We start from the raw sequence: 13,853 nt of genomic DNA, 5'->3' as shown, positions 1-13,853 counted from the left end.
TCACCATTACATTCTCCTCTCTTGTTGTTCGGCCAAAAGTCATACTGATCCATAGTGATTATTTTGTCAATGGCAGTTTTCGCTCATATTTAGATTAATTCAGTGAATGATCATATACACGCCACATAACACTGACATAGAGATGACTCATTTGACATCCTGTCATGCGTGTGTGGGTTGTTTTCTAGTCGACATATGACATGTGTGCATGCTTTCGTATGTAATGGGTGTGTAGGTATGGACCCAGCAGTGACACTCCCCCACATGTGCTCTGGCAGGCGTATATGTTTGTGTTTGTGTCTGTGTGAACTGTATGTGTGGTCTCTGGCTGACGACTGGCTTGCATGTGTATCTCTCTCGCTCGCTCTCTCTCTATGTCCCTCACTGGGTCTCTGTACGTGCTGTGTTGGGGGAGCCAGTATGGAAACAAGGCCCTTGGTCTCTCCCCTGTTACACAACATGCCTGACTCATGCTGGAGTGCTTCACTCGTGTATGCCACTGTGCCGCCCATGGGTCCTAGTGTCCTCGCTGTTCCCTCCTCCCTGACTGCCATTGTGTTACCCTGCCTGCCATTGTATTAGTAGTCAGAATAGACCGCTGTTAGTGTTGTCAAGGAGCCAGTCTCTTTAACCTGACGCACTCTGGCGGAACCACACAGTGTATGTGTGTGTCTGTGTGTGTGTGTGCGGCAATGACCATAATATATTCCCCCCTACTGTGCCCATCCAGCAGCGGTAAGTATCCACATTAGTCAAAGAGGTGAATTTGGAAATCGTGACACTGTGCTTGGAACATCCATTTTTTTCACGAAAGACAGAAAGGTGCATGGCTACAGATGCATTGTTACATTTCTCTGTACAGAACGCAAATGGAGAATCTTTGGTTGCCATTTTACGGTAGTACTGTCTGCCGCTCAGCAAGAGATTTCTGGGGAACTGCTGGAGATGTAGCTGTAAGATTTCACTGTCAGACAGATTTAACACAGTTGAGCAGATACACTTCATTTCTACTGACTACTGATACAATATCAAGACTCCATTTTCAAAAATGATAGCATTGTGTCTTGTTGACAGTGTGGTTATATTCAAACCGTTAGTCGTGGTGCCTTTTCTCTTTACCGTGGTTATGTTTTCAAGGTGGATGTTAACATAGCCATAACCTTGGGAAAATTCACATTGTCCCCTTTGGTCTTTTTCATTGTGTGCTTGTCTCTTGTTTTCAGATCAGCTGGTAGCCCTGAGGGTAAAGAGAACCTTTCTCTCCTGGTGTCTCCTTGGCCTTTAGACAACATGGCACAAACTGCTTAGCATATCAACGGAATGGTGGGAGAGATGGAAGGAGGGAGAGAGGGATGATTAAAACAAGGGCTAGACCGTGACAGCAGAGCAGAGGTGTGTCTGTTTTACTCAGCAAAGCAAGGAGGGACATGGTTAGCATTTAAGGGACTGTGAAAGCAGTGTGTTAGCATATTAGCAATGGAAGATGTAGAGCTTTTTTAGCAAGGGTAGAGTCATGATAGCATTTAGTGATGCATGATGGATATAGTAGTGTATTAGAAAACGATCTTAGCATTGGTAGTATTATATTAGCATTTGGAATATTTTAGGGAACAGAATGTCCTATGTTCAGTGTGCAACATCAGCATTTTAACAATGTACAGCAAAGTAGGAAGCATTTTAGCTTTTGCAAAGAAACAGTAACACCATGATAGATTTATACTGCTTTTTTACATGAGGGGACAGAATTTGTGAGAGCAGTAGCATTTTGACTGTAATGATGATGGTCAACTAAATCAACTGGCACAATGCTCTCTACTCTATGAAGGATCCTCTGCCCCTGGCTCACTCAAAAAGCCCTGTACGCTCTCGCAGAAAGGAGCTATTAATAGTGCCCCCTTAACCCCCCCTTCCCACACACACACGTGTGCGCACACATGCACACACACACACACACACGCACGCACGCAGGCGATTGCACACACACACACACACACACACACACACACATACACATACACACACACACACACACACACACACACACACACACACGCACACACATACACATAACACACTCCTCCATAGCCCTGCAGCCTCAGTGAGCCTCACCACGCTGCAGCTCACAGATTGTGGACTCCCTCCTCTCATCACTCTCTCTTCTCCTCCTCTCCCCTCCCCACATCCTATTTTCTCTTTTGAATCATGTGGAGCTCAGCTGTCTGGAAGGCTCCTCCTACCTCTCTCTCTCTGGCTCTCTCTCTCTCTAACTGCCTCCCATGGGAGTCTCCCCTACTGTTTCCGTGATCCTCTTGGGTACAGTAAACAGAGTCAACATTGGTTAACAACAGCACTCAGAATTGGCAGAATGATAACAGACCACCACCATTGGATGCAAGTCGGCACTACAGAATTAATATCGTAATAAACTCACTCAATTATGCATCAATGAAATATAAACATTAGCAATGTTTATGAGTGCTACTTTAGGCTACTGTATGTTTCATCATGGGATCCGTAGCCAATATGCCACAATTTGTAAAATGCCTAATATGAAGTATGGAAGGGGTATCATGGCAGAATTCACAAGCCATCTGTGAATATCTTCTCAACTATAGCATTTTTTTTTGTGAGTGTGGATATTTTATACAGTTGCCATTGACAACCATTATTTTAACATTGCAAATCATTTATTTTGTCAGATCTTCTATTTTTAGACCCGTTGGCGTTTTTAATATTCTCCCGCTGTATTAGTAATAAAAGGCCTATAGATGTATTTCTCAGGCCGTGTCAGACTGACTCAATTCACCAGGAACAATCTCTCACAACATTAAAAGATAAAGCATTTATCACACCCTATGTGATTTCCTCTGTGGCTGGACTGTTGCATTCCTGCCAGTCCCTGGGATGTGCTGCTGACTGTGGCTGCGATAGCCTTGGTGTCTAACTTGACGACAGAAATACAGATTTAGAGATTGAGGCTACTTTTGACCAGAGCTCTATGACCAAAGCCCTATGGGCCCTGGTCAAAATAAGTGCACTATACAGGAAGTAGGGTACCATTTGGGAAGCATTGAGCAATACAGTGAGTGCTAGGGTAGATTGAGGATCAGCACCACAGACAGCTCCCCTGGCAGAGCTCTGCTCCCCCTATAGGCCAGGGAAGAGAGGGAGAGAGGCACAGCCACCCAGGCCACTGGCTGCCACTGATACTGCATTGCGGCGATGGCTTTCAAGCTCAGTCATCATCACCAGCTCCCTCCTGCCACTCAGGCCTATTGTTAAGGCGGGGTACACACGACGGCGTTGACAGCTGCCTCAGTACACCGTCGCTGCACAAACAGAGATAGAGAGGTCTCGTACACACCTCCTAGCACGAGGAAGAAAGTCACCTTCAGACCCATCTAGGCATTGTTCAACACACACACACACACACAGCTGAAGGGGAAGGCGGTGGGACACCCAACATCACACAGGTGACTGACTCACCAACAACACAGTGCTTCTGTACTGTTACACTTGGTACCATGAAATCGCTATTTCAACGTTAGCCTACACTGACCCTGCATTCACCTGAGCTCCAACACTCATTCGCTTCCTAGCCTTAGTGATGGATTAGCACAGCTGATATTATAGATCCCTTGTACCCATTATGGGCTTGTTGACTTATCTGTGTGAATGGGCCCATAGTGTGGTCGGTGTGTGTCAGTCATCGTGTTGGTGTATTTACACCACTGAGGTATAAAAAGAACTTGAGACTGTATGCCTGTGGTATACACACATACGACAGACATACAGTACACACAAGCGGGTCTGAATTGATGTCTGTGGTATGTGTGTACAAATTGTGCTTGTGAGAATGTGGTTAAGAGTGTTGGGCCAGTTACCGAAAAGGATGCTGGTTCGAATCCCGTAGATGACTAGGTGAAAAATCTGTCCAGGTGTCCTTGAGCAAGGCACTTAGCCCTAATTGCTCCTGCAAGTTGCTCTGGATGAGAGCATCTGCTAAATGACTAAAATGTCAAAAGAAGGAGAATCCTTTAGCAGATCTCACTCACCAGTGACTTACATTGGATTTGTTTGTGTTAATAATATACTGTTGGAGTGTGTGTGGATGTCTTCAAATACAATTTTTATATACAGTACCAGTCAAAAGTTTGGGCACACCTACTCATTCAAGGGATTTCATTTACTATTTTCTCCATTATAGGATAATAGTGAAGACATTACAACTATGAAATAACACATATGGAATCATGTAGTAACCAAAAAAGTGTTAAACAAATTAAAATATACTTTAGATTTTAGATTCTTCAAAGTAGCCACCCTTTGCCTTGATGACAGCTTTAGGCTCTAGGCATTCTCTCAACCAGCTTCATGAGGAATGCTTTTCCAACAGTCTTGAAGGAGTTCCCACATATGCTGAGCACTTGTTGGTTGCTTTTCCTTCACTCCACGGTCCAACTCATCCCAAACCATCTCAGTTGGGTTGAGGTCGGGTGATTGTGGAGGCCAGGTCATCTGATGCAGCACTCCATCAAATAGCCCTTACACAGCCCGGATGTGTGTTGGGTCATTGTCCTGTTGAAAAACAAAGGATAGTCCCACTAACTGCAAAACAGATGGGATGGTGTATTGCTGCAGATTGCTGTGGTAGCCATGCTCGTTAAGTGTGCCTTGAATTCTAAATAAATCACAGACAGTGTCACCAGAAAAGCACCCACACACCATCACACCTCCTCCTCTATGCTTCACGGTGGGAACCACACATGCGGAGATCATCCGTTCACCTACTCTGCATTTCACAAAGCCACAGAGGTTGGAATCAAAAATTTCAGATTTGGATTCATCAGACCAAAGGACAGATTTCTACCGGTCTAATGTCCATTGCTCGTGTTTCTTGGCCAAAACAAGTCTCTTTATCTCATTGGTGTCCTTTAGTAGTGGTTTCTTTGCAGAAATTCAACCATGGAGGACTGATTCACGCAGTCTCCTCTGAACAGGTGTGAGATGTGTCTGTTACTTGAACACTGTGAAGCATTTATTTGGAAGGAAAGAAATTCAACAAATTAACTTTTAACAAGGCACACCGGTTAATTGAAATGCATTCCAGGTGACTACCACATTAAACTAACCCTGATTCAGCTGACCATCCTACCCATGCTAGATTACGGAGACATAATTTAGCAGGTAAGGGTGCTCTCAAGCGGCTAGATATTCTTTACCATTCGGCCATCAGATTTGCCACCAATGCTCCTTATAGGACATATCACTGCACTCTATACTCCTCTGTAAACTGGTCATCTCTGTATACCTGTCGCAAGACCCACCGGTTGATGCTTATTTATAAAACCCTCTTTGACCTCACTCCCCCCTATCTGAGATATCTACTGCAGCCCTCATCCTCCACATACAACGCCCGTTCTGCCAGTCACATTCTGTTAAAGGTCCCCAAAGCACACAAATCCCTGGGTCGCTCCTCTTTTCAGTTCGCTGCAGCTAGCGACTGGAACGAGCTGCAACAAACACTCAAATTCGACAGTTTTATCTCAATCTCTTCATTCGAAGACTCAATCATGGAAACTCTTACTGACAGTTGTGGCTGCTTTGTGTGATGTATTGTTGTCTACCTTCTTGCCCTTTGTGCTGTTGTCTGCGCCAAATAATGTTTCTACCATGTTTTGTGCTGCTACCATATTGTGTTGCTACCATGTTGTTGTTATGTTGTGTTGCTACCATGCTGTGTTGTCATGTGTTGTTCCTTGCTATGTTGTTGTCTTCGGTCTCTCTTTATGTAGTATTGTGTTGTCTCTCTTGTTGTGTTGTCTCTCTTATTGTATTTATTTTTTATTTTTAATCCCATGCCCCAGTCCCCGCAGCAGGCCTTTTTCCTTTTGGTAGGCCGTCATTGTAAATAAGAATTTGTTCTTAACTGACTTGCCTAGTTAAATAAAGGTTAAATCCATTTGTTTATAAAAAGCTAGTTGAGAGAATGCCAGTGTGCAACGCTTTCATCAAGTTAAAGGGTGGTTACATATATTTTGATTTATTTAACACTTCTTGGGTTTCTAAATTATTCCATATGTGTTATTTCATAGTTTTGATGTCTTCACTGTAGAAAATAATAAACATAAAGAAAAAGCCTGGAATGAGTAGTTGTGTCCAAACTTTTGACTGGTACTGTGCAGGCCAAAAGTTTAGAGAATGACACAAATATTAATTTTCACAATGTCTGCTGCCTCAGTTTGTATGATGGCAATTTGCAAATACTCCAGAATGTTATGAAGAGTGATCAAATGAATTGCAATTAATTGCAAAGTCCCTCTTTGCCATGCAAATGAACTGAACCCCCCAAAAAACATTTCCACTGCATTTCAGCCCTGCCACAAAAAGGACCAGCTGACATCATGTCAGTGATTCTCTCGTTAACACAGGTGTAAGTGTTGACGAGGACAAGGCTGGAGATCACTCTGTCATGCTGATTGAGTTCGAATAACAGACTGGAAGATTCAAAAGGAGGGTGATGTTTGCAATCATTGTTCTTCCTCTATCAACCATGGTTGCCTGCAAGGAAACACGTGCCGTCATCATTGCTTTGAACAAAAAGGGCTTCACAGGCAAGGATATTGCTGCCAGTAAGATTGCACCTAAATCAACCATTTATCGGATCATCATGAACTTCAAGGAGAGCGGTTCAATTGTTGTGAAGAAGGCTTCAGGGCGCCCAGGAAAGTCCAGCAAGCGCCAGGACCGTCTCCTAAAGTAGATTCAGCTGCGGGATCGGGGCACCACCAGTACAGAGCTTGCTCAGGAATGGCAGCAGGCAGGTGTAAGTGCATCTGCACGCACAGTGAGACGAAGACTTTTGGAGGGTGGCCAGGCGTCAAGAAGGGCAGCAAAGAAGCCACTTATCTCCAGGAAAAACATCAGGGACAGACTGATATTCTGCAAAAGGTACAGGGATTGGACTGCTGAGGACTGGGGTAAAGTCATTTTCTCTGATGAATCCCCTTTTTCCGATTGTTTGGGGCATCCGGAAAAAAGCTTGTCCGGAGAAGAAAAGGTGAGAGCTACCATCAGTCCTGTGTCATGCCAACAGTAAAGAATCCTGAGACCATTCATGTGTGGGGTTGCTTCTCAGCCAAGGGAGTGGGCTCACTCACAATTTTGCCTAAGAACACAGCCATGAATAAAGAATGGCACCAACACATCCTCCGAGAACAACTTCTCCCAACCATCCAGGAACAGTTTGGTGATGAACAATGCCTTTTCCAGCATGAGGGAGCACCTTGCCATAAGGCAAAAGTGATAACTAAGTGGCTCGGGGAACAAAACATCGATATTTTGGGTCCATGGCCAGGAAAATCCCCAGACCTTAATCCCATTGAGAACTTGTGGTCAATCCTCAAGAGGCAGGTGGACAAACAAAATCCCACAAATTCTGACAAACTCCAAGCATTGATTTTGCAAGAATGTGCTGCCATCAGTCAGGATGTGGCCCAGAAGTTAATTGACAGCATGCCAGGGCGGATTGCAGAGGTCTTGAAAAATAAGGGTCAACACTGCAAATATTGACTCTTTGCATCAACTTCATGTACTTGTCAATAAAAGCCTTTGACACTTACGAAATGCTTGTAATTATTCCTTCAGTATTCCATAGTAACATCTGACAAAAATATCTAAAGACACTGAAGCAGCAAACTTTGTGGAAATGAATATTTGTGTCATACTCAAACCTTTTGGCCACGACTGTACAGGGGGGTACCGAAACAGAGTCAATGTGCGGGAGCACTGGTTATTTGAGGTAGTATATACATGTAGTTAGAGTTATTAAAGTGACTCTAAGAGAGTAGCAGTGGTAATGACAACAGAGAGTAGCAGTGGTGTAAAGAGGGGGGCACTGCAAGTAGTCTGGGTAGCCATTTGACTAGATGTTCAGGAGTCTTATGTCTTGGGGGAAGAAGCTGTTTAAAAGCTTCTTGGACCTAGACTTGGCGCTCCGGTACCACTGGCCGTGCGGTAGTAGAGAGAACAGTCTATGACTAGCGTGGCTGGAGTCAATTTTTAGGGCCTTCCTCTGACACAACCTGGTATAGAGGTCCTGTATGGCAGGAACTGGGCCGTACTGGGCCGTTAGCACTACGCTCTGTAGTGCCTTGCGGTCGGAGGCCGAGCAGTTGCCATACCAGGCAGTGATGCAACCAGTCAGGATGCTCTCGATGGTGCAGCTGTAGAACCTTTTGAGGATCTGAGGACCCATGCCAAATCTTTTCAGTCTCCTTAGTGGGAATAGGTTTTTGTCGTGCGCGCTTCACAACTGTCATGGGGTGCTTGGACCATGTTAGTTTGTTGCTGATGTGGACACCAAGGAACTTGAAGCTCTCAACCTGCTCCACTGCAGCCCCGTCGATGAGAATGGTGAGTCCTCTTTTTCCTGTAGTCCACAATCATCTCCTTTGTCTTGATCACGCTGAGGGAGAGGTTGGTGTCATGGCCCAACACGGCCAGGTCTCTGACCTCCTCGCTATAGGCTGTCTCGTTGTTGTCGGTGATCAGGCCTACCACTGTTGTGTCAAGCCAATGACTGATGTGGTGTTCTCCTCAATGCCATCGGAGGAATCCCGGAACATATTCCAGTCTGTGATAGCAAAACAGTCCTGTAGCTAAGCATCTGCTTCATCTGACCACTTATTTTTATTGATCTAGTCACTGGTACTTCCTGCTTTAATTTTTGCTTGTAAGCAGGAATCAAGAGGATGGAATTATGGTCAGATTTGCCAAATGGAGGGCGAGGGAGAGCTTTGTATACATCTCTGTGTGTGGAGTATAGGTGGTCCGGAGTTCTTTTCCCCCTGGTTGCACATTTAACATGCTGATAGAAATTTGGTAAAACTGATTTAAGTTTCCCTGCATTAAAGTCCCCGGCTACTAGGAGCGCCGCCTCTGGGTGAGCGGTTTCTTGTTTGCTTATGGCGGAATACAGCTCATTCAATGCTATCTTAGTGCCAGCCTCTGACTGTGGAGGTATATAAACAGCTGCAAAGAATATAGATTATAACTCTATATAGATGAAACACCCATTCAGGTGTAGGATCTTAATTTGAACCAGTTTTCTGTAGCATCCTGCCACAACAGGAAATGTGAATTATTATGTGGATTATAATGAATGCACATTTTGTAGGGGTTGATACATTTTAATTAAGGGAAAATCAAGTCTGAAAGTCTTTTAAAGTGGAAAATGAAATTCTAATCTACGTGTTTTTCCCCCCTGCAAAGTTCTACTGCAATGGGGCGATCAAATTAAGATCCTACACCTGTATTCTGAGATGCTTGACACATATGTCCCCTGATGTGTAATAATGTTAAAGGATACAACATTCTTTAATACATTTTTGTGGTAGAAGAAGCAATTGTGTATCTGTCCGATGAGACTGTCTAGTTAGCTAGATTAAGGATTGCCTGGAACTCTATCAAGAGCTAAACTGAATTAAATGTAAATGAATGTATTGATCCATACTATAAAATACAATGAAAGGAACATGCTTGGAACCTCTAACCCTGGCAATTTGCCTGGCAAACTCATGGGTACACTCTCAATGGCTGCCTGGTATTGTGATGCAATCATTTCCATGGTAATGTAAACTGAGCAAAAAAAGAAAAGTCCCTTTTTCAGGACCCTGTCTTTCAAAGATAATTCGTAATAATCCAAATAACTTCACAGATCTTCATTGTAAAGGGTTTTAACACTGTTTCCCATGATTGCTCAATGAACCATAATCAATTAATGAACATGCACCTGTGGAATGGTTGTTAAGACACTAACAGCTTACAGACAGACGGTAGGCAATTAAGGTCACAGTTATGAAAACTTAGGACACTAAAGAGGCCTTTCTACTGACTCTAGGCTGAGAGAGGCTGGACTGAGGGCTTGTAGGCCTGTTGTAAGGCAGGTCCTCACCAGACGTCACCGGCAACAACATTGCCTATGGGCACCAACCCACCGTCGCTGGACCAGACAGGATTGGCAAAAAGTGCTCTTCACTGATGAGTCGCGGTTTTGTCTCACCAGGGGTGATGGTCGGATTCGCGTTTATTGTCGAAGGAATGAGCATTACACCGAGGCCTGTACTCTGGAACGGGATCGATTTGGAGGGTCTGTCATGGTCTGGGGCGGTGTGTCACAGCATCATTGGACTGAGCTTGTCATCGCAGGCAATCTCAACACTGTGCGTTGAAGGGAAGACATCATCCTCCCTCATGTGGTACCCTTCCTGCAGGCTCATCCTGACATGACCCTCCAGCATGACAATGTCACCAGCTATACTGCTCGTTCTATGCTTGATTTCCTGCAAGACAGGAATGCCAGTGTTCTGCCATGGCCAACGAAGAGCCCGGATCTCAATCCCATTGAGCACGTCTGGGACCTGTTGGATCAGAGGGTGAGGACTAGGGTCATTCCCCCCAGAAATTTACGGGAACTTGCAGGTGCCTTGGTGGAAGAGTGGGGTAACATCTCACAGCAAGAACTGGCAAATCTGGTGCAGTCCATGAGGAGGAGATGCACTGCAGTACTTAATGCAGCTGGTGGCCACACCATTGTTCAGTTTATGTCTCAGTTGTTGAATTTTGTTATGTTCATACAAATATTTACACATGTTAAGTTTGCTGGGAAACAAATGCATTTGACAGTGAGAAGATGTTTCTTTTTTTGCTGAGTTTAGAATGTTCATTCACATGATGCTAACTGATGTGGCTCATTTTTGTAATGTCAGTTGAGTTGAGTCAAAAAATCACGGCAGAGATTAATGGGTACACTTCCTGCTTTTACTTCCTGATTTGCTCCTATGGGTACACTCACAATGGCTGTCCACCCATTACACCATCATTGACTTGAATGGGGACGCCAGTTCCCTCCATTCTATTTCTATGATCCATACACTTTTAGAAAAATAGGTGCTATCTAGAATCTAAAGGGGTTCTTCGGCTGTCCCCATAGGAGAACCCTTTGAAAAACACTTTTTCGTTCCGGGTAGAACACTTTTATTTCCAGGTAGAACCTCTTTGAGTTCCATGTAGAACCCTTTACGCAGAGGGTTCTATGTGGACCCCAAAATAGTTCTACCTGGAACCAAAAAGGGTTCTCCTATGGGGACAGCGAAATAACCATTTTGGAACCCTTTTTTATAATAACCCTAATAGGTATTAATAACCTTCTCTCTCCCCCTCCATCCCTATATTCCCTCTCACCTTTTCTCCTCTTTCTCTCTCTCTCTCCCTTGTTCTCCTTCCCACTTCCCCACCCCCTTTCTCTCTCTCACTCTTTCAGGTCTTATTGTGTACCTGGGGATGATGGTGGGGGCCTTCCTGTGGGGCGGCCTGGCCGACCGGATTGGACGGCGACAGACCCTCCTCATCTCCCTCTCCATCAACAGTGTGTTTGCCTTCTTCTCCTCCTTCGTTCAAGGATACAGCTCCTTCCTTTTATGCCGTCTGCTCTCCGGTGTGGGGTAAGAAAGCACGCTGTGTCACACACCCCTTCTCCTCTGAGAACAACTCAGCTATAAATACTAGTGCCGACTGTAAATTATGCCAAAATTAATGTGCCCTACAATGACTCCCAAAGCTGGAAGTGTGAAAGCGATCCCAGCTTGGTTAAATCAACTGGATGAAATGTGTATGAAGCCTATCTATTATTGATGTTGACAATGTTATTCTGCTGGCACAGATTATTTAAATGACTTAATAGCCTGAAGAGACTTTATTACCTCTCTTTCTCTCTGTCTCTATTTCTTTCTTTCTCTCTCTCTCTCTCTCTCTCTCCTCCCGCTTTATCCCTCTCTCTGTCTCCCTCTCTCTCCCTCTCTGCAGCATCGGTGGCTCCATCCCCATCGTGTTCTCCTACTATTCTGAGTTCCTGGCCCAGGAGAAGAGAGGAGAGCACCTCAGCTGGCTCTGCATGTTCTGGATGATCGGCGGCATCTACGCCTCTGCCATGGCCTGGGCCATCATCCCCCACTATGGTGAGAAATGTCAATGAACCAATCAACCTACCAGTCAATCACTCAATTTGTATTTTTATTTATTTATTTAACCTTTATTTAACCAGGTAGGCTAGTTGAGAACAAGTTCTCATTTACAACTGCGACCTGGCCAAGATAAAGCATAGCAGTGTGAACAGATAACACAGAGTTACACATGGAGTAAACAATAACAATACAAGTCAATAACACAGTAGAATTTTTTTTTAAAGAGTCTATATACATTGTGTGCAAAAGGCATGAGGAGGTAGGCGAGTAATTCAAATTTAGCAGATTAACACTGGAGTGATAAATGATCAGATGGTCATGTGCAGGTAGAGATACTGGTGTGCAAAAGAGCAGAAAGGTAAATAAATAAAAACAGTATGGGGATGAGGTAGGTAAAATGGGTGGGCTATTTACCGATGGACTATGTACAGCTGCAGCGATCGGTTAGCTGCTCAGATAGCAGATGTTTAAAGTTGTTGAGTGAGATAAAGGTCTCCAACTTCAGCGATTTTTGCAATTCGTTCCAGTCACAGACAGCAGAGAACTGGAAGGAAAGGCGGCCAAATTAAGTGTTGGCTTTAGGGATGATCAGTGATATACACCTGTTGGAGCGCGTGCTACGGGTGGGTGTTGCCATCGTGACCAGTGAACTGAGATAAGGTGGAGCTTTACCTAGCATGGACTTGTAGATGACCTGGAGCCAGTGGGTCTGGCGACGAATATGTAGCGAGGACCAGCCGACTAGAGCATACAGGTCGCAGTGGTGGGTGGTATAAGGTGCTTTAGTAACAAAACGGATGGCACTCTGATAAACTGCATCCAGTTTGCTAAGTAGAGTATTGGAAGCTATTTTGTAGATGACATCGCCGAAGTCGAGGATCGGTAGGATAGTCAGTTTTACTAGGGTAAGTTTGGCGGCGTGAGTGAAGGAGGCTTTGTTGTGGAATAGAAAGCCGACTCTAGATTTGATTTTAGATTGGAGATGTTTGATATGAGTCTGGAAGGAGAGTTTACATTCTAGCCAGACACCTAGGTACTTATAGATGTCCACATATTCTAGGTTGGAACCATCCAGGGTGGTGATACTAGTCGGGCGTGCGTGTGCAGGCAGCGAACGGTTGAAAAGCATGCATTTGGTTTTACTAGCTAGGACTGTTGTATGGCATTGAAGCTCGTTTGGAGTTTAGATAGCACAGTGTCCAATGAATCAATCAACAAATCAGTTGATTTGGGGGGTTGTTCGTCGGTCAATGTTCGTCGGTTCATTTCTACCACCCCAGAGTGAAATTTGGTTTCCAAGCAAAGATTACACATTCTGTACATTTAAGTACAATTGTATGCACACTGTTTATACACACAGAAACAATCATTACATTCTTTGTTATGCTTCTATCAAACATGGATGCATATGCTTATCGTCCTGTGTACTGCTCTCTGGTATGACCCTTGCACCATAATTCTTCAACCTCTACATGTCCCTGTCCCAGGCTGGAGTTTCCAGATGGGCTCTGCGTACCAGTTCCACAGCTGGCGTGTCTTTGTGTTAGTGTGTGCCTTCCCCTCTGTGGCAGCCATCTCTGCCCTCACCACAATGCCCGAGAGCCCACGCTTCTTCCTGGAGGTCAGTCCACCAACCACCAATGAAAATATAACAAAAAATCGTAGTAGCTACCCAAGGCATCATTTATCATCTTGGGTTTAACTTGGGATTTACTGCTGTGTTTGAATATCATGACACCTACAGTAGCTACCTTCAATATACAGCTGCTGGAATCCTGATTATCCTGACAAATATACTATAATGAGTTCCTATTTGTTTAACTATTCATT

General features: G+C 44.4%; 1 protein-coding gene across 2 annotated transcripts in view; it reads left to right on the top strand.

Moving 5' to 3' along the window:
- LOC112229587 (synaptic vesicle glycoprotein 2A-like) overlaps positions 1 to 13,853 on the top strand; it is a 52,453-nt gene that overhangs the window by 26,207 nt on the left and 12,393 nt on the right. For both annotated transcript variants that reach the window (XM_042311603.1, XM_042311611.1), the window contains 3 exons: positions 11,324 to 11,504; positions 11,866 to 12,017; positions 13,511 to 13,644. In XM_042311603.1, the coding sequence (XP_042167537.1) occupies positions 11,324 to 11,504; positions 11,866 to 12,017; positions 13,511 to 13,644 (467 nt within the window). The remainder of the gene's footprint in view (positions 1 to 11,323; positions 11,505 to 11,865; positions 12,018 to 13,510; positions 13,645 to 13,853) is intronic.

The sequence above is a fragment of the Oncorhynchus tshawytscha genome, linkage group LG03, assembly GCF_018296145.1.
Source record: "Oncorhynchus tshawytscha isolate Ot180627B linkage group LG03, Otsh_v2.0, whole genome shotgun sequence".
In the NCBI taxonomy this organism is placed as follows: Eukaryota; Metazoa; Chordata; class Actinopteri; order Salmoniformes; family Salmonidae; genus Oncorhynchus; species Oncorhynchus tshawytscha.
Note: the sequence above shows the minus strand (reverse complement) of the source record. Positions and strands in the feature narration are given on the sequence as shown.